Genomic DNA, 27,964 nt, shown 5'->3' with positions numbered 1-27,964 from the left:
ATCCAGCCAGGTCCCCCTGCGTGTCCCCACGTCCCCCTAAGCCCCGCGCTCTGCTGCGTCCCCGCAGACCGCAAGTTCCTCATCGCCAACGCCCAGATGGAGAACTGCGCCATCATCTACTGCAACGACGGCTTCTGCGAGATGTTCGGCTACTCGCGGGTGGAGGTGATGCAGCGGCCCTGCACCTGCGACTTCCTCACCGGCCCCGACACCACCAAGAGCTCCATCGCGCAGCTCACGCAGGCGCTGCTCGGCTCCGAGGAGTGCAAGCTGGAGATCCTCTACTACCGCAAAGACAGTAAGAGATGCTTTCGGCACGCGCGGGGCGAACCGGTGTCCCTAGGTGGGGACCGTGGTCGTGGTGGTGTCACCCGTCTGGGCTTGAGATGAAGCACAGCACAGGGTGGGGTGGGAGGGACCCTAAAGTTCATCCCATTCCACCCCCTGCCATGGGCAGGGACCCTTCCCACCAGCCTTTTGGTTGCCCAAAGCCCCGTCCTGCTTGGCCTTGGGCACCTGCAGGGATGGGGCACCCCCAGCTCCTTGTCTTCTTTCAGCTCGTTGAAGCTGGGGCTGGGTGGCAAAGGGAGTCTGATGGCACCGGGGCTTTGGGATTGCACCCAGGACCAGGGTGACCCCACGGTGGGTCCCAGCTGAACGGACCCAGCTCGGCCAGAATTTGGGCTCTGGTGGTGGCGGCACCTCGAGCAACAGAAAGGAGCTGCTGGAATATTTGGGAATGGGGTTTGCAAGCCCTCGGTGACGGCTCAGAGCCATGGGACCAGTCGCAGCATCCCTATGGCATGAACGAGGATCCCATGGGGTGCCCATGGAGGAGATGGGGTGGGACTGCGGCCCCGTGGGGGGGTGATTCTGCCACCCCCCACCCCAAAGCCGGCTGCGGGCACTGATACGGCGTCGGAGCCGCCCCTCCAGCCAGCAGGATGTGGCTGCGTGCGCACAGATGGAATTACACTAAGATGAAAATGAAGCTTTGATGGAAAATACTAGTGATTAGTTCTAATACTGCAGGAAGTTAAATAAATATTTAGTGCTCGATGCTGCCAAGCGGCGTTGGCCGGGACTGGCAGAAGTGGGGGGAATTCAGGAGATCAGGCGCTCGCTAGAGGTAGAAAACATTAAGTATTTCCTTTTTTTTTTTTTTTTTTCAACCTGCGGCGCCTTCCCATCGCTTCAGATTATATTGCTGGGGGCTGGGCTTGAGAAAGGGGCTGCACCTCGCTGCTGTCAGCTCCGAGCGTGCCGGGATGGAGGAGAAACAACCGGGAAGGGAACATGGAGGCAGGAGCCTTGGCTCCCGGCCCGCACCCTATCTCCCGGGCAGGGACCCGGGTGTCCTGGCCTCCCTCCCAGCCCCTATCTCCTGGGCTGGCATCCAGGTGGGGCTGTGTGTCCCCCCCCCTGAGCCACCATGGGTTGAAGGGGTCTGGCTGCAGCCCAGCGTGGCTGGGAAGGCACGAGGAGGAGCGGGCACACGCCGTCCCCCTGCTCCCTGCAGCGTGTGGCCGTGGCAAGGACAGGGCGAGCGGCTCCGCGTCCCCTCCCCAGGATGGGGACGGTGGCACGGGATGAGCAGGGAGAGAAAGCAGCCCCCAGAACCCAGCGCTGAAAAACTGGGGGCAATCCTGGCCCCTGTGGTCACGGGGAGCCAGAGGTGGCGGCTTCCCAAGGGCTGTTTGGGATCCCCCAGGGACCACTCGGTCCCCGCTGGCAGCAGGATCCAGCCCCGTCCTCCCCTGCTTGAAGAGCTCCCGACAGCTCGTGGGATGCTCGCTGCTCTCCGCAGAGCCCTGCTCTACCTCCAGGCCACGGAAATGCTCCGAGCTGCTTTCTTCTCTTTTTTATTAAAAAAAAAAAAAAAGGGGTAAAAAAAAAAAAACCACACACACACAACAAAGCCTAGAAGAAAGCCCTTCGTGGCTATTTTTAAACCCCAGCCCCACCAGCAACACGCTCGCCAATTGTCTCCCCCCAGCACTCAGCCTGCGATCGCTCAGCCCATTATAAATGGGCCTTATCGGCGAAGAAAAGGCCCTCGCATTACGGGGAGCTGCTGCTTAATTAGACCGCGGAGGCTCCGAACCCGCCCGTCCTCCTTTTCATCGCGGCGGCTCCAATCTCCAGGCTCGACCTGCTGTTTATTACTGCGGTACTCCCGGCTCTGCAGCTTGCCTGCTTCTTTCCTGGCTTTTGTGGTTTGCCGGAGCTGATGTTCTCCCCCCCAAAACCTGCCTGCCCGAGCCCCCCAGCAGGGTTAGGGAGGGATGAACGGAGGGGATGAGGGGGGACAGGGTGCCCGGGGCACCCATGGGTGTCAGGGGTGGAGGCTGTGCCCACGTCCAGGCAGGTTCCCATGGGGGTTGGTGCTTTGGGGCCAGCACGTCCCTGGGGACATCACACCCATGCTGGCGTTAGCGTGCCGCTGGTTATAAAAGGAGATTTCCTCGCAAGATGCTGCTGAGCTGGACCTGCCCGAGGCCGGGATCAGCCCCACATCAATGAGGGGCTGACATCCCCCAAAGGTGGCCGGTGAGAGCCCCCAGGACCCCCCCTGAGCGGTGCCGGTGGCCGCAGGTGCTGGGCACGGTAGCGCTGGCACAGGCGGCGTGGTGGCAGCTGGCACCGAGCGCTGGGCTCTAAATCTGCGTGGATGTGATGGCTGCGAGACAGCAAGGGGAGACGTGCGGACGAGACAGCTGGAGGGACAGCCACCTGCCGGCAGCCCCTCCGTCCCCATCCCTGTCACCCCCTGGGGACAATGTCCAGAGCCTGGGTTTTGTCCCCCCGAGGGTTAGGGGCAGGGGTGAGCCCCGCAGATGCCTCGCGCCGTGCCGTGGGCTGGGATTTCCCCAAGGGCTCAGGAGGTCGCAGAGCCATCGATGTCCCCTGCAGCTCCCCATGGGGCTGGTGGCTGCGGGGTGTCCCCTCCGGCGCCGTGTCCCCTCCTTCCCCATTTGGGGCACGTTTGCAGCACAGCCGCGGGCTTCTCTCCGTCAGCTGCTGCCAGAAGCCCACGAGAAAGGCAGACAGGGACGGATCCGGCCACGTTTACTCCTCACAGCCATACAGATGGCAACGTGCAGCGTGCTGCCCGTGGTGAGGAGCAGGCAGGACCCAGGGGACCTCGTGGGTGGCAGGGGACAGCAGGGAGGCACGGCGGGGTGACAGAGCCCAGCCCCAGCTCGATTCGTCGGCTTTTCCAAAAACTTGCGGCTTTTGCGCCGAGCCTGGGCAGCTCGCCCCGTGTTTCTTTAAGGGTCAGGCTTGGCAGAGCTGAGCCCTGACCTCGGGAAGGGGACAGCCACCGCCGCCCGACTCCAGATGGGGACTTGTAAACATCCCCGGCTCGCAATGACAAACACTCCGCTGCCGGGGGTCTGGCACTGCGGGGCCGCAGCCGTCCTCCTTGGCACGGCCGTGCTGCGCCTCCGGCTCTGCCCCGGGGACGGCACGGTGGGGACACGGGGCTGGAAGGGACACATCTCCACCCTCTGCAGCTCCCTGGGGGCTGTGCCCCTGGACCAGACATCCCAGGAATGGAGAGACAGGCCCAGAGCATCCCCAGCACCCCGGGGGCGCTTTCCATGGAGGGTTTTCCTGATCCCCCTGCCCTGGCACCGATTCTCACCCTAATCCCCCCCAACCCTCACCAACTGCGGTGTCCCCGGTGGGAGGTGGCACCGTGTGGCACCAGGACGGAGCCCTCGGGATGCCCGGACAGCCCCGGGAGATGTCGGTGCTGCTGCTTTGGCTTCTCAGCCCCATGCTAAGCTGGACTAATTCCTGTGGCCAGCAGGGATTTAGTGAGGGAAGGGCCACCCGCACCCCAAAACGCCCTGCCAGGCTGGGTGGGATCCTCACGGCCACCTGGTGCTGGCAGCTCCCCGGTGCTCCCAGCTGCTCCGTGCTCCTGCTCCTTCCCCTCCTGTCATCCCCAGCCCATGAGCAGAAATCCCCGGTGTGGTGCATCGTCCCACCTCCCTTAATGAGGTCGTTTGGGTTGTAGGGGCTTGCCCCGAGCAGTATTTTTGCTGGTCCCATGTCACAGCCAGTTTCAATAGGGTAGGAACAGGCACCCCCAGCACCATCCTCCTGGTGCACATGGGGCCAGGGGGACACCCACAGCCACCCCCCAGCAGACAGACCCTATGGGACACCCACTTCCCAAGGGCTCAGCCTCCCAGCATTTTCCACCCCGCCTCGGCGGCTTGATTTAGGGTCTTGGAGCAATCTGCGCAGCTCTTTGAAGTTTCCACCGGGGCCCTAGCGCTGATTTCTCCCCGGATGGGAGCAAGGCTCAGCCCTGTGCACGTCTCGGGGGCGCGAGACGGCCCCGTCCCCTCCGTGCCCTTCCCACCCTTTTTCCCCCGCTCCGTTATATAATGCCACTATAGATTTAGCCACTCTGCCATGAGACCCTGCAGATTAAATCTGCCGGCCGGGGGAGGGAAGGACTGGGTAAGAGCTCCCAGGGCAGATTAATAGCTTGCTTTTTTAATATTCATAACAATACAGTTTTGTGTCCGGCTCCCGGAAACCCCCGTGTCCCGTTGATTAGTTTAATGCTGATGATATGGGCAAACAGTCACCGCTCGTGGCTGCAGAGGATAAGAGGGCCGGGGAGGGAGGGGCCCCACGATGACATTTTTAATGTTATTAAGTGCTCGCTTTCATCAAGGTCAGGAGACGAGATGGGTCAGAAAGCACAAAGCCTCCGACCTCTCGGCTCTGGGGAGATTCTGGGTGACGGGAGGATGAACCCAGCCCGGGGTTTGGGGAACGAGCTGTTTTCCAGCCCGTGCAGACCCGTCAAATCTTGGAGGATGAGTGTGGGACTCCCCAAAGCAGCACCCTCATTGCCAATAGCCAGCTCGGTGCGGGGACACCCCCCGGTGCTGGTTCACCCCCCCATTTTCCAGGAGAGCCCTCGCTGACACCCCAGGGACCGCTCGGCTGCCAGGCAGGAGGAAAGATGCCAAAAGCCTGCGCTGGGGAAGGGAAATAAAATTCCAGCAGAGTCCCCAAGGCCACCACTCCCTGCCCCAGCCCACCGGGAGCCACTCGGTCCCGTTCCCGTGCCGCGTCCCCCCCCCTCCACCCCTTTTTGTGGGCAGCCCCACGGGCGGGGGCGAAGCGCAGAGAGGTTGCGAATGCCCCCAGGACTCCTCCAGGAGATCATTTGGCGGCTAGATAAAATTAGACGGATGGAGACAGATTAGCTGAACAGCTGAAGGGAAGAGACGGGCAGATGGATGGGGACAGGCGATCGAGGAACAAGGACGGCAGCGCAGGGCTGGGGGCTCAGCCCACCCGCACCGGGCACCGCAGCAGCCCCGGGGTGCCCAGGTACCCCACACCCCGCTGCCCCAAACCCCAAATCTTTGAGGATTTGGCTGCGTCTCGAGGGAAGGTGCTGAGCCGTCCTCTCCATCCCCGATGTCCTCCCATCTAATGCACGGGTCCAAGCCAGGCACCGAGCTCCCTGCACGCAGGAGGGCTCCTGCCCCAGCCAGGGCAATTCCCCGGGGACCAGCGGGGGGTATCGGAGCAGCAGCCGGATTTGTGGGATCACAGCAGGTGCCAGCTGCCTCCCAGCCCCAACCCGAGCCCCAGCTGCTCCTCACGTCCCCAATTTTCAGCTGTTTGACATCAGCCTGGGATTAACCCTTCGGGTGCATGCAGGTCCTGCTAGGATCCAGCCCCCACAAGGTGTGCGGTGGCTCAGAGGCTCCCAGCACCGCGGAGGAGCTTAGGAAGGAAAAAAAAAAAAGAAGCAGTGAAAGGGAAGCGTGCAGCAGGGCAGAGCACGTGAGCCAGGATCAGGCCATCTGGATCGGGATGCCCTTGCATGGGAAAGCACAGAGCTGACGGCTGCCACGCTGACCTGCCAGTTCTCTGCTCCTTTGGAAGTTGGGGATGCTTCAAAATAACCTGCAGGGAAAAAATTAATAATAATAACAGTAATAGTAATAGTAATAGTAATAGTAATAAAAATAATAATAATAATAATAATAATAATAATAATAATAATAATAAATTTATAGCAGAGAAGGGGAAAGCATCCCGCACACTCACACGTGTGTGCCAGCAGAGCTGCAGCATCCCAGGGCTGGCACCGCATCCTCCGTGCCCATGCCACCACCTAAGGACACTCGCTCGCCTCTCAGACCCTACAGAAATACCTACAAAAGGTGGAAAAAAGGCTTCATTTCTCTCCATGCCCAGTATCACGGCACGCGGGTCGGCGCAGCGTGCCCGTGCGTCCCTTCCAAATGCCTTTATCTGCTGAAAATCCCCCCCTCCCTCGACCGCCTCCTCCCCACCTCCTGCTTTTAAGTGGATTTCCCCTCCGCGTGGTGAACAACGATGAAATCAAGAAAGGAAAGGAATAATCCCGGCGGCCGGGCCCTTTAAACGGATTTCACCCTATCCATTTCTTTCCCCTTCTTGTGCCTGTGTGTGTGCGCGCGCCACTGACGTCAGGGCAGATTTGGAAGTTGCCCGATGCCGGCCATCTGCTCCTGATTACGGGAGGCCCTGAGCTCTTTAAAATTACACGCAGAAAGGCCGACGGGCCCCGAGCGTGGCCGCGCATCCCCGCGCTGCCGGCCCCGCTAATCCCCCGCTCGCAGGGCGCCAGCCCCTTTAATCACCGTGGCCAGGGACGGAGGGAAGGTTTGGGTGGTTTTGCGGGGGCTGGTGCTTGTAGAAATGGCCCAAATTGCCCCAAAGTGATGAGGGGGTTATCCTGTCACCCAGCAGGTACCTCTGCGGCGCTACCCCGCTGCCCTGTTGCTTCTAGGGGGCCTGGGGGGATTTTCGGGGGGATTTCAGCAGCAGGGATGCGGTCGGTGCCAAAGCAACAGGAGGCGGCTCAAGGAAGGGCTCCGCGCTGATTGCACCCTTGGGAATGGCTTTTTTAGGATTATCGTGGGAATGAAGGGTGGTGGGAAGCCCTCTGCGTCCCCCCGTCGGGGAAAGGGCTGCAGGGAATTTGGGGATCCCCTGCTGCAGGCTGGCACCTGCCCGCAGCTCAAGCAGGACCGTGGGGTCATCGTGCATCCAGCGGGTAAATCTGCGTGGCCCCATGCTCCGTGACCACACTAGGGTCTTTCCTACAGCCCCCCCTGCTCCCAGGTCACTGCGCCCACCCCTATGTCCCCCCCGTGCCTCAGTTTCCCCAGGGTGCTGCCCTCACCCATGGCCTGGACCCAGGATGGGAGAAGGCCAAAATGAGTCCTCTCCAAACTGGTTGGTGACTGCAGGGCAATTAGCGGCGGCTTGATTGCAAGCAGCACGCTTAATGAGGTTGAACTGCTACCTGGAAACTTTCGGAGTTCTTAATTACCCACGCTGTAATTGCTAGTCTAAAGTACATTAATATAAATGACTGTCTGGGACAAAAAAAAAAAAAAAGAATAAAAAATAAAGGCAGGATGCGGTCTGCAGGAGCTGGGATGTGGCCGGGCCTTCCAAACCCCCTCGGAAATTGCATCCCTTAAAAAATATGATTCTGCTAAAAACATTTTATGGCACAGGGGGGAGGGGGGGGGGGGGGGGGCGGGGAAGAGCCCCCCCGCGTCCCCCTCTGACCTCTCCGTCTCTCCGCTCAGCCTCGTGTTTTCGGTGCCTGGTGGACGTGGTGCCGGTGAAGAACGAGGACGGCGTGGTCATCATGTTCATCCTCAACTTCGAGGACCTGGCGCAGCTCATCGCCAAGAGCGCCGGCCGGAGCCTGCACCAGCGGCTGTCGCAGAGCTGGCGCGCAGGTGGGTGGCACTGGGGACACTGGGGACACCGGGGGGGGAGAGGCAGGGCTGCATCCTCCGGGGGCTGCGTTTCTGCAAAGCCGTAGCTCCAACGGGTCGGGGAATTGAGCCACTTGAAAAGAAAATGGGTGGAAAAAGGGCTTTTTTGGCCCTTTGTGTGCACGCCCAGGCACGCTGTGTGCCGTGTGCCTCCTGATCCAGCTGGGGACCTCGGGATGGGATGGGGACGGACCCCAGGCACAGGAGGGTGCAGATTTAAGGAGAGGGCATCTCGCCCACACACCTCCTGCTTTGCTGCCAGCCTTTGGATGTTTCATGCTGGGAGGGGTTTGTGGCAGCCCCTCGGGTCCCTGCTGCGGGCAGGCAGCACGGCGTTGGTCGGGACAGAGGGCTCTGGCGTGGGACAGGAGCCACGTGTGGATATTTTGGGACAGCTGGGGGATATTTGGTGTCACCAACAGCAGGGCTGTGCCACGGGGATGTCCCCGCATGAGGGATGCATTGGGATGGCCCTGAACTCGCTCCAGCTTTGGGCTGTTTCCCACAGTCCCAGGCTCATCCCAGGGTTTTGCAGGGCTTTTGGGGGGCAGTGAAAAACCCGATAGCAATTTCTGGGGGAGGCTGGAGCAAAGGGAGAGCCGTGGCGAGGCCCTGCAGGGGGTGCGGGTACCAAACGATACCGAAGTTGGACCAGACCATGGGAAGCAGAGGTGGAGCTTCCAAATACCCTCCTGCTATAGGGTCCACTGTGCCAGCCACCTGTATTTTAAACAGGTGAACAATCTTACATAAATCTTCCTATAAAAAACTACCTGGGGTGCGGGGCACTACAAGAGGCTTGCGTCAGGACATTTGGGGACCAGGCTAAAGCTGTGGGAGCAGCCTGGGTCTGTCCCCCCATGGCACTGGGGGTGGCACAGTAGGATTGGGACCACAGCCAGGGCTGGGGCTGCACTGGGGACTGGCGGGGTCCCTTCACGCTGCCCTTTTTATAGTGTAACGTGTTTTTAATGCATTCACGCTCGGTGCACGGACACAGCCCCGGTGCCACAAAGGGGTTCCCGTGCGCGGCTGCAGGTCCCGGTGGGGATGCTGTGTGTGGTTTTGGGTTTTGTGCATCCTCAGGCCAAGCATATGCAGAGGGGACGAGCAGAGCTATGCGGTGGGTGTGTGTCTATCCTGCTGTGTCTGTAAACTGGCGAGGTTTATAGGTTTATATTTCTGGTGCATCGCGACAAGAGCAGTTAGCCTCCGTGCATGAACTGCTGTGGACGTCCTAAATACCAGCACCGGTGTTGCCTCCCAGCTCTCATATGTCCATCTCGACATATGACGCGTTCCCGTCCTGCTGAACATCCCCCGAGGTCTGGGTTTGGCTGCGGAAGGTGCCCAAACAGAGCCAGCACCGAGTGATTCCCTGCGCACCCCAAGGAGCCTTGCTGGGAGAGGCCAGCCCGGACCAGCCCCTTGTGCGTGGGTTTTCTGACACCGAGCAGCTCGGCAGTGCTTTGGGGTTAAGTGAGGGGAGGCGAATTGTGCCAAAACCCGTCAGCTCCACACTATGCTGCTTTCTCCCAGAGGACGGTGCCTTTCTGGAGCTTATTTTGCATCCCGCGTCCCTCTGCCAAGAGGTATTGCCGCCAGTGGAGGGATGAGACGCAGGGAAAGTCAGCCAGAGGCTCATCCAATGGTGATTTCGGCTGCTTTGCTTTTAGTGTAGGGTGAAGCCAAGCTGGTCCAAGCCTTGCCCAGCTCCTGGCCCTGCTGACGGGGTTTGCCCAGGGAAGGTTTTGGTCCGGGATGCGAGTTTGGTTTTGAGGGTCGTGGTCTGCTCCGCAGAGCAGCCACAGAGGAGGACGAGTGATTTTGTGCTGGGCATCACTACCAGGGACATCGGGTCCTGCTGTGGCTGCTGCTGGTCTCTCTCTGCATCCACCCCTTCCCCTCCTCACCCTCTTCTGCTGCTCCTTGCAGCCCCAGCTGCTCTCACCTTGGTCCTGGGCTCCAGCGAGGCAGTGCCCTTGTCCCCAGGGGCAACCCCAACACTTTGGTCCAGCACTGGACAAAATGGCTGGAAGTACTTTTCCTAATTGTTAACTTGTAGGATTTTTTTGCACGTTGTATTTTTGGTTTTGTTGCTTTTGTGTTTTTTTTTTTCTTTTTTTTTTTTTTTTTTTTTCCCCTGAGTCCCACCAAGGAGATTTAGAGGCTCGATTTCCTCCAGGTCCAAATCCCCTAAGTGGCTTTAAGCAGCTTAGAGACGCTCCGCACCTTTCCCTTCTTGCATCCTCAGTGGCCGGGGTCTCCTGCAGCCCCGCTGTGCTCAGGGTCTGCCCTGAGCTCACGTTGCTGCGGGATTAGTGAGCGCCGCAGGAGGAAGGCCCACGCATGTCCCCCAAAACCACCCAAATTCCTTCGCAGCCCATTCCCCCGCCACCGCCCCGACCTGCCTCGCTGCGGCCATCCCGTGCAGCTAGGTTACATCTGTGTCTCTTGTGTTTTGTCTGTGTTTTTCTTTTTAACAAGGTCAAGGTAGGCGGTTGAAGTTTAGTCTCCCGTCCCTGCGGCGACTCAAAGTCCAGCGGAAATCTCTGCCCACCAGTGAGTTTGATGGAGTAGCCATTGACTATGGAAAGGTAACCGCAGCCTTTGTCTGATACGAGCCCGTGCCTCAGGCCAGGACCCAGCGCTCTTCCTCGCTCTCCCCATCCCCGCTCCCCCTCGGCTGCTGTGGCTCGGGCCGTACCCGCTGCTGGGGGGCTCCGGCCCCGGCGGCGTTGCTTCGGTGGCATGGGACCGTGCTGCTCCGCAGGGCCAGCCGTGGCTCACGGGGGGAGCGGGAGCTGTGCCGAGCTGGGAGGAAGCTCCGGCTCCGTAGGGCGAGTTGTTTGGGATGGCGGAGGTCGGGGGAGATGTCCCCTCCGCGGAGATGCTGGTGGCAGCTGGAGAAGGTGTGGCGTGAGCAGGGAGCACAGCTGGCAGGGCTTGCAGGCAAAAACCTCGAAATGGCACATTTCTCCCCATTTTGCTGGCCGGGACCAGCCCAGGCAGCTCTGGCTTCTCAGTCCTCATGCAAAGACCGTGATGGAGGGTGATGCTGTCACTGCCGATCTGATGAGATTGGGGAGGTACCGGAGGAACCTCTTTAGAGCTTGCTCTTCTCAGTGTCTTCTTGGCTGTCGGAAGTGCTCGAGGTACCTCTGGGCAAAGGCGTGTTGTTTGCTGAAACCCTCCAGCTCGAGGCACGGGGCTGTGGGCAGGAGGCTTTCGCTCTGCTGAGGCATCCCCAGGCACGAGGCGGTTGCTGCGCTGGGTGTATCCGGACAGCCTGGATACAGCTGCTTCCCAAAATCACAGCTTGGGGAAGGCGGGAGGTGCATGTCTCCTCTCAGGTTGTGCTTGTGGCGAGCTGAAGGCATCCGTAGTGCTGTCAGCTGCTCTGGGTACGTTGGTCCCACACCCACCAGTGCTGCTAAAGGCTCTGGGCGCCCCACGGTGAAGCACTGCAGCATTTTGGGGGCACACACGTGGAAGATGCGCCCTGAGGACGTCCTGATGGTCCACCGCTCTGGTGGAGTCTGGTCCAAGTGGGGAGAGCCTGGCAGGAGCAGGGACAGCCAGCCCCAATGGTCACCACATCCTACAACCTGCGATAAGGCCCTTGGGGATGGTGAGGAGTGCTGCACCGTGCCTTGGGCACGCGCTCAAAGCCCCGGTCCCCGAAACAGGCATGGCTGCATGGACCCAAACGATTCTGCCCCAAAAGGTGGTGGCTTTGTGCTCCTCGATGCAGAGGCCGTTAAAGGCTGGAAGCTCTTCAGGTCCCCGGGGAGCAACCTTTAGCAATGGCCGAGGGGCGCTGGAGGAGAGGGAGGACCTCATAGGGCTGAATTTGCAAACCCAGCAGCATCTCCAGGGCTTCCCGGTGCAGAGCACATCCCTTCCCCGGGACAGACAGCAGCACAGGACCCCGGGCACCCACCTGCCGTGGTGGCCTGAGCTCCTGCAAGGGGTGAGGGAAAGGCAGGACCGGTGGTGGGACACGGGGACACCTCAGGAAAGAGCGCTGCAGGGCAGGTGCTCCAGGCAAACCCACCCTTAGGGTCTCCTCTTCTCTTCTTGCTCTGCCTGCTTCCAGCTACGCCTTGCAAACAGCCCCGCGGCCGTGCGAGCCGGCTCCTGGCACCGTCCTGGGGCTGCCACGTCCCCGAGGGCTCGGTCACCCCCACCGCAAAGCACCCTCGGTTCTGGTCCAAGCTGGAGCTGAACGGGGGAACCGCAGCGCTTCCCGGCCCCCTGCCCCTCCTCTTACCTCCCCAGCTCCCTCCTTCCCCCCAGCACGCGAGGACTCCTTCTAATAAAACCCTTTCTCCCGGCTGTCTTAAAGCCCGGTGGCGACTCCCTGATTTTGAGGGACTTGAAGACATCGCCCAAGGAGAACTGTGTGCAGTCAGAGACCGAATCCCTCCTGGAAAAGGAGAGGAGGCCGAGCCTGGAGGCCGACCCCACCTTACAACACTCGTCCCCGAAACAAGAGCCTCCCTCGCTGGGCCCGCGAGGGCCGTACTCTGCGTGGGGTTTCATTCGGTCTCGCCCCGGGGGCAGCTTCCACAGCCTCCGCAGGGTCTCCTCCTTGGACAACTTTGAGGCTGCGAGGTCTGAGTTCCAGAGAAAATTCAGGGAAAGGAGGGCAAACTCAGGTAGGGGAAAAACCCCGGAGTTTTCGGTCCTACTGCGGGAGCGACGGCCCCAGGGGCCACTGGCACGTCTCGGGGGGGGAGGTCTCTTACCTTGCATTGCTTTTTCCTCTGCAAAGTGGAGATTAAATGGGATCTCCTCCCTCAAACCCGCTGATCTCGGCGTGCTTCCCTGCGTAGGCAGGTCGTAGAGCATCGGTGGCGTTGCGCATGGGCCATAGACTGTGTAAGGTTGTGTTTGGCTGCCCCGGGTGAGAGGCATCTCGATGCCATCCCACCTGGCCAGGAGGGAGGGAAGGGGTCGGCAGGCAGTGTGATGGCCCCGTGAGTGATGTCCCCATGTTGGAGGTGGAGGGGACAGCAGCCAGGCCACCTCTGTAGGGTGGAAGGAAACGCGCCTCCACCCCGTGTTCACGTTCGGACCTCTTGTTCTCGTAGACGTGATGCTAAATAAGGTGGAGGGCAGGCAAGGGAAGCTTCAATAATTGGGGATGGGGAGAGATCAGCATGCGGTGTTTGGCTTGAGGAATCGGGGTGGGGGATCGTGGTCCTCAAATAGTCACAAGTTACGGACCTCAGGAGGGGACACGGCACAGAGGGGCTGAGCGGGCAGGAGGAGGGTGGCAGCAGGAGGGCACCTCCACGGGGTCTTCGGCACCTCCTGCCCATGACACCTCTTGGGGTGATGTCAGAATGTAGGGGATTGAAGGGGTAAAAAAAATGAAAAAATAACCCAGCCCTGGCCGTAGGAGATGGAGGGGGTGGGACAGACTGGTTGTGGTGTTGGGGATGTTCCCGAACCCCCGGGTGTGGGTACGAGAACCTCTGTGGGTACACACTGCCATGGGCCAGACCAAGCTGGTGCCTCCAGGACTTCCTCCCTGGTCCTGCACCAGGGTGAGGCAGGGAGGAAAACCAGGTGGGATCCAGCCCCCACAGCACGGTGACCCCAACCCCACCACAGCTCTTCTTCGGGAGAACTGAGGGAGGAGGAGATGTCTGGGTGGGGACATTGCCCATCTCCTGGCTCGCTTTGGTGGCCAAGAGCCAAGGCGAGGAACTGAGGAGCTGTGTGGGTCATGCTGGAGTGTGCAGGGGTGGAGGACGCCCACCTTCCCCTTCATCTGCTTTCATACCAGCTCCTGACATCCCTCCCTGGTGGGTCTCGTTGGGACCGGTCCCTAACCCACAGCAATCTTCAGGGGTAGCACAGCACGTTGGGTGCCTCCGCATTTTGGCATCCCATCCGAGCCCCCTGAAGGAGGTTTAATGGTGAGAAGATGGGTGATGTGCCTGAAAAGCAGCCCCCCTCGGGTGTCTTGGGTTGGGCATCCCACGTCAGAAGCCACCCCAAAGAAGCCAAGCCTTTATGGCCTGGTCCGTGCCTTCTGGTGGCACCCCGTGGTGGTCCCGCACCGAGGTTAGAGCTCTGCAAATCTGCTCCTGCCCTCGCCACCCTCCTCAACGCTCCTCTCCATCCTGTTTCAGAGGCTTCCCACGTCAAACCCAACCCCCCGAACTCCACCTCGGACTCGGACCTGATGAAGTACCGGACCATCAGCCAGATCCCCCAGTTCACGCTCAACTTCGTGGAGTTCAACCTGGAGAAGCACCGCTCGGGCTCCACCACCGAGATTGAGATCATCGCGCCCCACAAGGTGATGGAGCGCACGCAGAATGTCACCGAGAAGGTCACGCAGGTACGTGGGCACTGAGATGGCACTGGGGTGCTGGCACTGCCACCAGGACGTGGTCACGGCCATTCCAGTGGCTTTGGGAGGAGAGGGCAATGATACCTGGAGTTTCCACCCTGGGCAGCATCTCAGCATTTGGTTTTCATCTTTTCCTCTGCATGTTTTAATATACTTTTATTTATTTTTTTTCCTGAATCACTTTTTAAGGGTAATTTGTGCCCAGAGGGACACAGGCATGATGGTGGCCATGAAGGGGACACACGCGTGTGCCTGCATGTGCCCGTGGTTCCTTTGCCGGGGAGGCTCTGTCTGTCCCCAGGACACCGGTGGCCCTTGTGTGCTCAGCTGGGGACCCCACGGATCCCCTGGGAGACAGCAGGTGGCACTGCACTGTCACCAAACCGGGCACACGTGGCACTGCGCTGTCACCAACACGTGTGACGCTGCGCTGTCACTGCAGGGGACACGCATGACGCCGCGCTGTCACCGTGGCGAACACACATGGCATCACCCTGTCACCACAGGGGACACGTGTGTCCCCGGACTGTCACCACAAGGCAAACACACGGCGCTGCCCTGTCCCCAGAGGGACCGAGCTCCCTGCTGGCCCTGAGCGTGGGACGTGGTGGCATGGGTGTGAGGAGGAACAGGACGCAAAGTGGCGAGGACCAACCCTGCTGTCACCTGCCCACGGTGCCTGTGACCCACAGCTGCCTGCCCTCCTATGCACAGGAAGGGAAATATTTTTAAATCCCCATGGGGAAATAATGACTTTGGGGCAGCGAGCTAATTAAAAGGCCAGGGGAGGTGCCGAGCCACGGTGTGAGCAGGGAAAGTGGCGTTTTGGTGCACGTGGGAGGTGCTGCTGCATCCCACAGCCCTGGTCAGGATCTGTTAACAGTGGGGAAACTGAGGCACGGGGGAGCTGTGGCATGCAAAATACATCCAAGGGCACCTCCCACCACTGCTAGGAGCAGCCAAGGGCAATTTTAATGAAAATGCAGCCATCTGAGCCCAAAAAAGCCCTAGGGTTTGGCAGTTTGCTCCTTCAGAGCAGATCTTCCCTCCCAGGAGCTTGGTGCCAGGAAACTTTCCACCTCGTGTCCTCCGTGCGGGGTGGACGGGCTCTCCCCAAACAGCATGGGATGGGTTTTAGGTTTGTTCCCTGCTTTGGCTTGACCCCGTCAGCCTGCACCCCTCTGATCCGGGGGTGACCGCAGAGACCTGGGGACCAGCCCCGAAGGCTGAAGCAGGACGGCGAGTGGCCTCTGTGTCGGGATGGGATGGGATGGGATGGGATGGGATGGGATGGGATGGGATGGGATGGGATGGGATGGGATGGGATGGGATGGGATGGGACAGACCTCTCCTCCCATTACATCTCCCTATGGCTTCAGGGGACCCAAGCATCCTGCCCATCCTCACCCCATGCCTCCCACCACGCCACAGCTCCTTGCTCCTGCCCTCTAAATAATTCACAGCGAGGCAGAGACAGAGGCGAGACGTGGCTGATGGCATCTAAAAATACCGGCTGGCAGCAGGGAGAGGCAGTCAGTGGCTGCTCGGGGCAGGCAGGAGGGTCGGTCACAAGTGCAATGAGTGCGCCGGGCTCAGCCTGCATGGCTGGAGGTGCTCGGGTGCTGCGGGGTCAGTGCCACCAGCTTGGGGTCTTGTTTTGTGGGTGGCACCTCTCCGGGTCCCCAGGGAAGGGGGAAAGATGTGGAGGTGGTCAGGGGGTGATGGGGAAGAGGGGTGGAGGTGCTGAGTGGTGTCAGGATTTGCACCAGAGGGTGAAGATCAGAGAGGGGGGAAAGGCCAGTGCCTGCCTGCAGCCAGCACCATGGGCTTGATCCTGCCCGGTCCCTTTGCTTGAGGGTCTCCTGGTGGCTCTGGTGTGTCCCCCTCCCCAGCTTGGTGTCCTCCTCCTCATCCCCATCCCCCTGCATGGGGCAAAGAGAGAAGGGGAAGGGGCTACACCTGCTCTGCCCTGAGCCCCACGGGGAGCAAGCAGTGGCCTGGGTCAGCTGGGGCCATCAGGGCCCCCCCTCCATCACCCACAGCCCACACGCACCCTGCTCCCTCCTCCCTCCTCCTCCTCCTCCCTCCCACGGCCACCTCTCGCACCCAGCACCAGCACCCTGCACCCCCAGCATGAGCCTGCGGCTGCAGCTGAAGCCGGTAAGTGCAGGGGAAAGGGGATGTGGGAAGGCGCACCCGATGGAGTCACCATGGGGGACACCCGGCACTGCCACCCTCAGACACCCCCTGAACCACCCAGGCCACCGAGAGGTGCCACCTGCAGGCCTCGGGGACAAGGCTGAAGGCATTCCCTCCCTCTGGGTTGCTTTAGATGCTCTTCTGAAGGTTGTTTCTTTTCCCTTTTCTGCCTCAAATCTTTGTGGTTGTCCTTTTTTTATTAATCCCTGCCTGGAAACCAAGGGGGCTCGACCCACTCTTGCTCCGGCTGCAGGAGCCAGGTGCCAGGAGCAGGGGCGCACAGCAGGCATCTGAGCACAGGGAACAACGCTCGAGATGCTCAGATTTGGGACTGGCCTCACCGAGCTGCTCCCAGCCGGGCAGGGCAATTTGGCTACAAGGGTGGCAGCATCGCCGGCTTTCCCAGACACAAGGCTCTGGAGACCGTTTGGGGTCTGTGGGACACATCTCAGCTTGGGGACCAAAAATTCCAGCAGCATCGCTTTGTCCCCGCGGGAACCATTCCCCAAGCCCACCCGGTGCCTCACTCCCCTCCGCAACGATTGCATTTCAGTCACTTTTTCCTATCCCTCCCTCTCCGTCCGCCGGCCACGTCGGCAGCTCCCGCGGCCCCATTGGCGCTCTCGTCCCCACGGGGGCCCCAGCATCGATCGGGTTTGATTAATCCACGCTGGGCTCCCGAATGCCCTTCGCAGCCGCATGCCTCCCACCCGCCCGGCCGAGCGCGTGCGTGCCTGCGCGGGCGATGCCGCGGCCCCGGTCCTGCGCCCCCTGCGCCGGTCGCTGCGTGGGCGCATGGGGCTGGGGACCCCCATGGGGGACACCCGGACCTCACCGCGGGTCAGCTGCCACCCAGGGCGCCGGGCAAGCCGCAGGCAGGTAGGAGCTGAGGACGTGGTGGGATGGGGCTGTGGGGCCGGATCTGTGCGGGGTCACAGCAGCAGGAGCCCTCAGGTAGCACCTTGAAGCCTTGAAGGATCCGGCCCTTCCTCCGGAGCTGTTGGCAGTCGTGGTGGTGCCCATCACCACCTCAGGGAATATGGGGCTGCTGGTGGGATGTGGGATCGGCATGGGTCCTACTCTCTCCTCGAGGACAGATATTGCAGGCTGGCACCGAATCACACCCGTTTTTCTGGGGCCTCCGTGCGGGGATGCCCCTTGTTCTCCTCTGTGTAGCACGGGTGGTGGGCACTGTGGGGACACCCACAGGACAACAGAGTGTAAAAGACAGGCAGGGAGCATCTGGCTGCCCCCAACTCCAAATAACCCCCTTCATGCCACCATCTCAGCATCCAAAGTAGGACAGCCCCAGCCCTCTCGGTCCCCAAAACCTTGCGTTGTGTCCCCACGGTGGCTTCAGAGCCCACCAGGAGCTGGCGGTGGGCCTGGAGGGGGGAACTGGGATATGGGGGGACTCACCGGTGCTGTGGGATTGTGTCCCCAGGAGGAAAGACAAATCCAGGGCGTGTGACAACGCGGCAGGCTGGCTGTGCGTGTGAGATGGTGTGTGCCCCTCGGTGGTCACAGGTTGTCCCCTCCCTAAGGATGCTCAGATGGGAAACGGGCACTGCTCAAGGCCAGGTTTTGCTGTGGGTGGCCCCAGCTGTCCCCTCTGTCCCAGAGGGACATTGAGGGGAAGGTCCTGCTGTGACCAAGAAAGGCATCACATGAGGCTTGCAGGATGCTTAATGTGCCATCACCCTTGGGGGCACAGCCACGGGACTGCATCTCCAGGCTTGTTGTGCCTTGTGGTGGGGACACCCAGCAGCTCCTGGGCTGGTGGCACTAAGCTGAGGGCACAAGGAGGCATGATAGGAGGCACTGTCCTCCCTGCCAGTGTGGGTCTCAAGGGTGTAAAGTGGAAAAATGCCTGCCCTGAGGGTCCTCCAGCCAACAGAGCTGGCCGAGGAGCCAGGCAGACCTTGGTGCCAGCCACAGTGGTCACCTCACCTTGTGGCCTCCTGGACAGACACACATGAAGGCAACCAAAGTGAAATAGATGTAGAAACCCCACTGCATGCTCCCTGCTGCCCTAAAAGCACAAGGGAAACCCTCACCGGGCTCCCAGCCTTGTCCAACCTCCCTCCTGGTCTCCACGTCCTTCTCATGCCCATCTCCTGGCAGGTGCTGTCCCTGGGGGCCGACGTCCTCCCTGAGTACAAGCTACAGGCACCGCGCATCCACCGATGGACCATCCTGCACTACAGTCCCTTCAAGGCCGTGTGGGACTGGCTCATCCTGCTGCTGGTCATCTACACGGCCGTCTTCACCCCCTACTCGGCCGCCTTTCTGCTCAACGAGGAGCAGGTGGAGGAGAAGCACTGGAACTGCAGCTACTCCTGCGACCCGCTCAACATCATCGACCTCATCGTGGACATCATGTTCATCGTGGACATTGTCATCAACTTCCGCACCACCTACGTCAACATCAACGACGAGGTGGTGAGCCACCCCGGCAAGATCGCCATCCACTACTTCAAGGGCTGGTTCCTCATCGACATGGTGGCCGCCATCCCCTTCGACCTGCTCATCTTCCGCTCCGGCTCTGACGAGGTGAGGAGAGGACTCGTGGAGGGACGGGGAGAGGGGTTTAGGGGAGAGAACGAGAGGGGTATGGATGGGTTAATGAAAGCGGTGGGAGGATAGGTCTGCAAGGAGATGGTCAGAGGGATGAGCAAGGATGTTTAACAGGTTTTTATTAAGCAGCTGGAAGCTGGGTTTTTATTTGCAAAGGGTCAGGCAGCCACGCAGACTCTACTATAAGCTAAGATAATGTCCAACTGGACCCGCTCTCCTTGCCGGGGAGACAGCCCAGGGCTGACCCAGCACAGCAGGCCAGGAGCTCAGTTTAGGGACCAGCCTCACACATCAGCAAGGGTGAATTTGGGCTTGCATTTCAAGACAGACTCCAAATGTAGGCAGTGGGATGGGTCTGTTGTTACTGTGCTACCTGGAGGCCCCACCATGGCTCAGAGCCCATGGGATGGGGTGAAAAGCAGCCATTCTGGGGTCTACAAAAGGTGAGGACCCATCAAGAAACATGAGATTGGCCTTGTCTCCTCTCGCGTGCTCGCCTGTAATCCCAGGGCTCCTTCCCTGCCCAGTCAGCAGAGGGAGGCCGTCCATTTTGTGGCACGATCCACCTAGCCTCTTTCAGGTGTCACCTCCAGGCCAAGTGATTCATGCTCTCAAAGTGCCTTTTTAGCCTTCAAAGCCGGCATGGATAGACTGGAGACACGCCTTTGGCCACATTTATCCCCCCTGCTTGTCCCTGAGCTGTCTCTGCTCTGCCCCACAGACCACCACCCTCATCGGCCTCCTGAAGACCGCCCGGCTGCTGCGCCTGGTCCGCGTGGCCCGCAAGCTGGACCGCTACTCGGAGTACGGGGCGGCCGTGCTCTTCCTGCTCATGTGCACCTTCGCCCTCATCGCCCACTGGCTGGCCTGCATCTGGTACGCCATCGGCAATGTGGAGCGGCCCTACATGGAGCACAAGATCGGCTGGCTGGACAACCTGGGCGACCAAATCGGCAAACGCTACAACGACAGCGACCTCTCCTCCGGCCCGTCCATCAAGGATAAATACGTCACTGCCCTCTACTTCACCTTCAGCAGCCTCACCAGTGTGGGCTTTGGCAACGTCTCGCCCAATACCAACTCGGAGAAGATCTTCTCCATCTGCGTCATGCTCATCGGCTGTGAGTGCCTGGCCCTGGCCCTGCCCCGGAGCTTGGAGGGGCTGCTGTGGGGTGACGTGGGGGGACAGCCACCAGGCTGCGGCACGTGGGGTTTTGGAGACGATCTCCCTCTGCCCGTGCCTCTTGTGCACAGAGGATGAGGGGATAGAAATAGGGGATTTGGGAACCTGCTGCTTGCAGTCTCTGGTGGTTGGGTATGCATCTCCCCATGGCCCCCTGAGTCCTGCCCTCTCGTTGCAGCTCTGATGTACGCCAGCATTTTCGGCAACGTCTCCGCCATCATCCAGCGGCTGTACTCGGGCACGGCCCGCTACCACACGCAGATGCTGCGGGTGAAGGAGTTCATCCGCTTCCACCAGATCCCCAACCCCCTCCGCCAGCGCCTGGAGGAGTATTTCCAGCACGCCTGGTCCTACACCAACGGCATTGACATGAACGCGGTGAGTGCGGCAGGGGGAGGCCCCAAATTCATGCAGCACCCCGTCCTGAATCTGGGAGCCCACCCAAACGTGTCCACCCTTTTGACCAGGGTGGAGAGGAGGCAGGAGATTTGGGAGGCTGAAGGGAGTCTGTCAGCCCTCTTTCCCTATTTTTCCCCTTTCTCCTTCAGCCCCCCATCTATCCATCCCTCCGTTCCAGGCCCATGATAACATTTCTCAGCTGGAGGGCGGCTTTGGTGCCAGCGAGGAGCTCAGAGCCCCCGTCGGCGCCAAGCGCTTTCAGGACGGTGTCTGCTGGTGCCGCAGAGCCGGGATCGATCCAGCTCCTCTCTACGCTGCCGGTTGCTAAGCAAAGTGCATCCCGCTCTCGGCGGCAGGGAAAGGAGGGCATTTAAATAAACCTCAATCCATTTTAATTAGAGCCCAGAGAGGCAGCTGTTTGTTAGCGAAGGGGGGATCAATGGGGGAGCCACGCTGGAGAGGCGCCGGGGCTCGGAGCCTGGTGGGGAGGCTTGGATGGCACCGAGGCACCGTGGGGTTGCAGGGGGGGCTCAGCCCGGGGTGGTCTCGGGGTGGTCTCGGGGTGGCAGGACTCAGCTCTTGGCCATGGGGTCCTGTGCACAAACGTGCTGGCTCAGCCAGCTGCAAGGCAGAGAGGAATGAGAAGGGGCAAGGCGAGGAGAGAGGTGGCACCTGGTGCTCCCCAACTTTCAGCCCTCACCAGGCTGCTAACCCGCTCATTCCCAGCTCATCCTCCTTTTTTTTTTCCTAAGACTTGATCCTCTTCCATCCTTGAGCACTACCAGGGGACAGATTTGCATTAATTCAACAGCTGCTGCCTCAATAAACTGGGCAGCGCTGGGAGCTTTGCTGCTGGGAGAGCCTGAGGTTATCCCTCTCCCACGGAGGGAACGCCCTGAGCTGGACATCAGTGGCAGTAACTGGAAATGAAGCCACAGCACCCCGTGAAGCTCAGGGCCTGGCACAAATCCCCTGCGATGAGCTGAGCTTGGACGTGCCACCACTCACACCAGCTCCTGCTGGATGCTGCTAAGACACGATACTCTCTGATCAATCATCCCACGTCCCGATCGAAGCGTCCGCCCCCGATTTCCCAGTAGGGAAACTGAGGCATCCTAACCAGGCATCCAAACCAAGGCATCCAGAGCAGGCATCCGAAGCCCTCGGTGGCAGTGACTTTCTCCATGTCGCGAGTTTTACCTTGATTTCACCTTCAGGTTCAGCTTTTGCTCGAGGAGAGGTGTTTGCCACGGGCATATTCAGCTGTTGCTGCACACAACTGGCCTGTGCTGCTCCTTGGCGTTCAGGCAGGTGCTGTTTAATTAGGACAGCACCTCGTTACCAGTTTGCGCTCTCATTCAGCCAAGATTAGTGGGTGGAGAGATGAAAGGGGGATATGCCACCAGTGGGTATAAATAGATTCATTTGGTTATTATTATTATTTATTGCTCAGGAGTGCTTTCATCCCCAGCACAGGTGGTACAAGCCAGGGGCAGCAGGTGTCCTCCAAGGGGAGCTCAGAAGATGTCCCCAGCTTTGGGATTTGGCTTTTTGGGGGCTCCCCATTTGGCCACAACACGCAGCACCCCGGGATGGGCAGGACCGTGGCTGTCCTTCCCGGGGACAGGGGTGTGAGGGCATCTCTGCCTCGCTCTCTGCAGGTGCTGAAGGGCTTCCCCGACTGCCTGCAGGCAGACATCTGCCTCCACCTCAACCGCACGCTGCTGCAGAACTGCAAGGCTTTCCGAGGGGCCAGCAAAGGCTGCCTGCGAGCCCTGGCCATGAAGTTCAAGACGACCCACGCGCCGCCCGGAGACACCCTGGTGCACTACGGGGACGTCCTCACCACGCTCTACTTCATCTCCCGGGGCTCCATTGAGATCCTGAGGGAAGACATTGTGGTGGCCATCCTAGGTGGAGAAGTCCTTCCTTCTGGGAGAGCGAGGGGTGCTGGGCGAGGGGCGAAGGGTGGTGGGTGATGGGTGAAGGGCAATGGACAAAAAATGCGAGGTAAAGGGTGATGAGCGATGGACAAAGGGTGGCAGGTGAGGGGCAGAGGGCTTCTCCAAGTCCTGGAGAAGGAAAGGCTGTTCCTCATCATCCAGCTGGTCACCATACAAGTGGATGGAGGATGGAGGATTGCCTGGAGATGCTGGGGAGAGGCCCCAAAGGACTGAAGACAGATAGCAGGGTTCAGCAGTCCCCAGCTCTTACTGCTGGCTTGGTCTCCCCATGAGTGGTGGTGTCATGGTGTAATCTCCACACCCACAGTCAGGGTCAGGGTTTCTGGGCACCCCCTTGTCCCCAAGCCCCTAAGTGAGGTATCCTGGTCCAGCAGAGCTGGGGTGGGCCTTCACCTCTCCCTAACGAGCTGTCTGTTGGCACAGGGAAGAACGACATCTTCGGGGAGCCCATCAGCCTCTATGCCCGCCCAGGGAAGTCGAATGCCGACGTGAGGGCCCTGACCTACTGCGACTTGCACAAGATCCAGCGGGAGGACCTGCTGGAGGTTTTGGACATGTACCCGGCCTTCTCCGACAACTTCTGGAGCAACTTAGAGATCACCTTCAACCTGCGAGATGTGAGTGCCAGGGGTGTCCCAGGGATGGGCCCGTCAATGCCTTCAATTTGGCCACTAGGAGGGATGAAGTGAGGACGTCAGCCTGTGCTCAGTCTCCGAGCTCTCAGGCCAGCCCTTAGGGTCCTTTGAGCTCTGCCACCAGCCCAGGAGTTGCTGTGTGGGATGGGGAAGTGAAGAAGAGCCAGAGGTGGCTGGAGACCAGGCCTAGAAGGATGGTGGTTGGGCGGTGGCACCTGTGGATGGGACCTGGCACCCATAGATGGGACACAGCACCCGTGGAGGGACTGTGACACCCACGAATGGGCCCTGGCACCCACAGATGGGCCACAGGACCCATGGGTGGGCCATGGCACCTTGTCCTGGTGACCAGCCCCTCTTGTCCCTTAGGCAGACAGCGTTCCCCGCACACCGCTCAGCGAGGAGTACGACTGCACCTACCGGCGCGTGCGCCGACGCAAGCACTCCCTCTGCCAGCCCAACAAGCCCGGTGAGTCCCCTGCCTCCCTCGCCATGCCCCGGCCATCCCCGGCCCCGTGCCAGCTCCGCAGCCCGAAGCATTGACAGAGCCAGGGAGTGGGATTTGCCATTCAGTCGTTGCCCTGGCAGGCACCCCAGAGCGGTGCTTCTGTCCCTTTACGTCCCCACACTGACATCCATGCTGCCTTCCCTCCTTCTCCTTAGGATGCCCCAGCCCTACAGGCATCCCAGAGGGGACGGGGGCTGATTTTACCACTGTGCCACCCCCCAAATTAACCTGTTGTGCTGCCCCACAGACCCAGACGCGGGCACCTCTGATGCCGAGCAGTATCACACCTACTCAGAGCTCACCAACCCGCAGGACCCGCTGAGTAAGGACCAGTGGGATGACCTGGGCAGCAGCACCACCCCCTGCTCCCAGACCAGTGACAACGAGGCCAAGCCCAGCAGCCCCACGAAAGCTGAGCCCTTCCCCGCGTCCAAAAAGGATGATTTTGCTCTGCCCACGCTCAGCCTCATCACTGCCAACGCCAGCAGCACGGAGGTCGGCAAGCAGGCGGCGGAGAGCAGCCAGTCCTACACAGGTAGCACATCTGCAGCTGGTAGGAGGGTGGAAGAAAGGATGTTAGGAGAAACTCCAGTGCCATGGGGTTTCCCCTAGCACCCAGGGACCCCTCTTGGAGCCGTCCCAAGGGGCCAGATCTGTGCTGGGCCACACAGGAGGCAGCAGCTTCCATAAGTGTGGTGGGTGCCAATGTGGTGGACTGCTCATGAGCACCTTGGGTGCCCAGGGTGATGGATCCCCATAAGCACCTCAGCTGCCAGGGTGCTGGACTCTCCTTGAGCACCGTGTATGTCGGGGGGTAGCTTTCCATGAGTGCGCTGGGTGCTGGGCCCTGGAGCATCTCCATGCCAGGGAGCTGGGGGACACAAATCAGAGGTGCTGAGGGGTCTCCTCTCCTTCCAGCCACCCCCCTGGACATCCCCAACATGTTCACCTTCTGGGAAGACCGAAGGCCGAACCACCACCCGGAGCCCCTGCAGCACGTCTCCCTGGTGCACAGCTCACGGGACATCCCCCTGCACAGCGACTACAGGCCAGGGCAGATCGAGTCCAGGCTGGAGCTCCTGCAGGCTCAGCTCAGCAGGTGGGCAGGGCACAGGGTTGGAGAGCACCTGGGGAGGGGGAGATCCAGGTCATCACCTTCTCCTGCTCTCCAACGGTGGCTGCACCAGGCTCTGTGTGCAGCAGATGCCACCTCCTGACCCTCTGGGACTCTGCAGTCCTTGGGGAGGAGGTGGAGGTGATTTGTAAATGCAGCAGCTTCTCAACTACAAGTCTCAGCCCAGGCTCCAGCCCAGCACCTCGTCTCTGCCATCCCATCACCCCTGACATCCACTGCTCTGCCAGTGCCTCCAGGCTTGATGCAACCACAGACATGAAAACACCCCCAGGCTCACAGCCTGAGCCCTTTGCAGGCCTCCTCTTCCTCTTGCAAAGAGCTGCAAAATTCCTCATGCACATCGTTGCCTTCTAAATAAGAAAAAGGACGAGATTTTTGAATAAAAAGGAAGAGGCTGCACTGGAAACATGGGTTTAAAGGCCCCAGGCAGCACCCACATTAGCAGCCAGCTCTCCCATCCACGGTGCTGCACGTGTTAATCTCACTTCACCCCAGCGCCTGTGCACATATTTCGGTGTCTCACCAAGGTGCCAGCCCCAGCAGCAGGAGCCAGACCTCCCATCTGCTCTGATAGCACTCCCAGGGCTACTGCCTGCAAGGAGGGCTGTGCCCACGGCTGCCAGTGTTGCTCGTTTCACCTAGGGTTAGGACAAGGCAGAAGGAAGGGGCTTATTCTGCTTTTCCTTTTCCCTCCATTACTCCATTCAGAAAGGTTGGCACCAACCCATCTTGCTCCCATTTGTCAGCACAGGCAGCTGGCCTGCAGAATTGATCCAGGTTAAAACTAACCACTACGTTTTTTCCCCCCCTCCGGGGTAGTTTTAACTTTGCTCAGTTCCCTGCTCCAGATCCCCATTTGGCTCCACAAAAAAATAAAACCAGGCAGGGGAAAATTGAGCGTGGCAGGAGAGAGGCGGCAGGACCGACCTCTCTGTGGCAGCACCGGTTTGAAGCTCTGCTAAAAATCTCCCCAAGCAGCACCAGGCAGAGCAGCAGCACCCGCAGGCAGCCGAATCAGCACCTCCTCCCCACCCCGCCGTGGGTCTGGCTCTGACGGGGTGCAGCAGGACGCACTGAGCTAACGCTGGGCTGCTCTGTCCCCAGGCTGGAGTCCAGGATGTCGTCAGACATTAATATAATCCTCCAGCTCCTGCAGCGCCAGCTGTCCCAAGTGCCGCCCGCCTACAGCCCCATCTCGCCGTCCTCGCACAACCTGGCCATGTACGGCGTCGTCCCGCGGAGCCTGGAGCCGCTCGCCCCCTGCTCACCCCTGGAGGATGAGGAGCAGACGGCCCTGGGGCAGGTAAGGCCACCCCGTCCTGGCTCAGCACCCACCAAGCTTCCTGCTGCCCCCAAAGGATGAGCCCTGGGAGGACCAGCAGTTCTCTCCTGCATGCAAAACACAGCTAAGTTTGTTGGGGTCCAGGCAAAGCCCAGGGGTCCTGAAACCAGAGATCTACTTGGGGATGCTTCTGCCCCTGATTTGTGGGCGCAGCGCTTCCAGGTTTCCCAGTCAGTAGGGAACGGGGTGGGTTCCTCTGCTCTTAGGCTTCCCCAAGCCCAAAATAACATTTTGAAGGGGTTGAGACCTGATGGGGTAAGGAGAAAGTATGACTATGTTTTGCTTTTGCCATAACCCACCTGGTTCCTCCTTTCCCACCAGAACCCGAGCTACACGGAGGTGGAAAAGTTCCACTTGAAATCCAGGGACTCCTTGTCGAGCGGGATGCACCTCACCGTGGCGTCCGATGAAACCATGACGGTCTACTCCGAACAGGAGCACCATTCCCCACCTCTCCCCAACCCAGAGCCTCCCCACCAAAGGGCACCAAACACCCAGGGACTCTTGCGGGGCTCTCGGTTCCCTTCCCTCCCTGAGCACTTGGAGGCATCTTCCGAGCACCAGGACATTCAGAGACACCTCTCCGACCCAGTGCTTCCTGGAAGTTAGAGATGTGGGGGCTGCGAAGCAAGTCAAGAGGAACCTCAACTGTGAGCTCGGTCAGTTGATGTTGATTTTGACTGCAGGGGTAAGACGGAGGACAATGCCATTGGCTCAGGGGTATCATTTGTAGCTGTCTTCTGCCACCGTGAAAGGAAGAGTAGAGTGGCTGGCTTCCAAGATCAACGTTTTCCAGCGGTTTCCATAGAGTAGATTTCATTTGCACATTATAGCGAACCCAGAGCAGTTCTTTCTTACGGCCACCAACAGGCTGGCTAGGCCAAACAGCACCCACCGCCTCTTCCTTGCCAAGGCTTCCTCTCGAGAGCAGCACAAAGCCGAGTGAGCCACAGCGACTGGAGGGGAGCAAATCCGTGGCTCTCAGCTGCGAGGGCGCTTTGCTGTCAGCTCTTCGGAGCCGGGACCATTGCGTTGGTACTGGGCTCAGCCCAGCGGAGCCTGTGGGCACCACAAAATAAAGGGGAGTCAACCAGAGGAGGAGGAGATCTCCACAGCGCGGTACTGGGGGGAGCTGCAGGTGGGAAGCCCAGGACAAGGACAGAGGACAGAAGCTATCCCTGTCCTACCTGATGGCCACTGAGACACTGAGAGCCAACAACCCCCGCCACTTCAGCACGCTTCAGCACGAGTCCTAGGGCACTGACTTCTCCAGCAAGGCCAACCGCGCCTTGCAAACCCCAACACGCATCTCACCGATCCCTGTAGGAACCCAGCTGGTCACCGGCCTGGCCATAAAGCACAAAACTCAAAAGCACAATCCCAGAAAGCCGAAAAGTCCCCGACACCTCATCTCCAGCCCGTCCTCCCAGCTTCTCTCTTTTGATAAAGGTTTGATAGATGCTTCCTCCTCCTCGGCCCTGTCCCTGGCAGACTCCCACAGCGTCCCCCGTAGGAGAAGCCCACTTAGCACTGCCGCCTCGCTGTTCGGGTAGATGCTGTGACAGTCCTAGGCCGCCTGCTCAAGTAACGTATTGAGCTCCCTTTGAGAGTAGTAAAACTGTGAGCGTCTCTTTCTCTGGAGTTTTAGTGTACACTTTGCTAATAAAGATGTTTTTGGCACCTAACGAGGATTGCAGCTGTGTTTGTTGGGAGTAGGTGTAAATTCACCCCTGGGGAGCACCCAAGGGAGCAGCACCCAAGGGAGCCCCCAGACCCGCCCCCTGTGCTGGGCCCTCAGGCACCACCTGCCCCGCCATGAGGGG

The 27,964-nt window shown here is 60.1% G+C and overlaps 1 protein-coding gene across 3 annotated transcripts in view; it reads left to right on the top strand.

Moving 5' to 3' along the window:
• Positions 1-27,826, top strand: part of KCNH6 (potassium voltage-gated channel subfamily H member 6) — a 30,940-nt gene extending 3,114 nt beyond the window's left edge. Inside the window, exons 2-16 of one of the 3 annotated variants that reach the window (XM_068661012.1) lie at positions 68-298; positions 7,635-7,790; positions 10,317-10,426; positions 12,178-12,490; positions 13,976-14,187; positions 18,523-18,951; positions 19,697-20,096; positions 20,337-20,536; positions 22,219-22,471; positions 22,945-23,138; positions 23,526-23,625; positions 23,912-24,199; positions 24,583-24,763; positions 25,904-26,102; positions 26,463-27,826. In XM_068661012.1, coding sequence (XP_068517113.1) covers positions 68-298; positions 7,635-7,790; positions 10,317-10,426; positions 12,178-12,490; positions 13,976-14,187; positions 18,523-18,951; positions 19,697-20,096; positions 20,337-20,536; positions 22,219-22,471; positions 22,945-23,138; positions 23,526-23,625; positions 23,912-24,199; positions 24,583-24,763; positions 25,904-26,102; positions 26,463-26,750 — 3,554 coding nt within the window. In that variant the 3' untranslated portion in view covers positions 26,751-27,826. The remainder of the gene's footprint in view (positions 1-67; positions 299-7,634; positions 7,791-10,316; positions 10,427-12,177; positions 12,491-13,975; positions 14,188-18,522; positions 18,952-19,696; positions 20,097-20,336; positions 20,537-22,218; positions 22,472-22,944; positions 23,139-23,525; positions 23,626-23,911; positions 24,200-24,582; positions 24,764-25,903; positions 26,103-26,462) is intronic. The other 2 variants (XM_068661013.1, XM_068661014.1) reach the window with 2 other exon arrangements.
• Positions 27,827-27,964: the final 138 nt, after the last annotated feature.

The sequence above is a fragment of the Anas acuta genome, chromosome 25, assembly GCF_963932015.1.
Source record: "Anas acuta chromosome 25, bAnaAcu1.1, whole genome shotgun sequence".
NCBI lineage: Eukaryota > Metazoa > Chordata > Aves > Anseriformes > Anatidae > Anas > Anas acuta.
The sequence above is the reverse complement of the archived record's forward strand: the minus strand, read 5'-3'. Positions and strand labels throughout refer to the sequence as shown.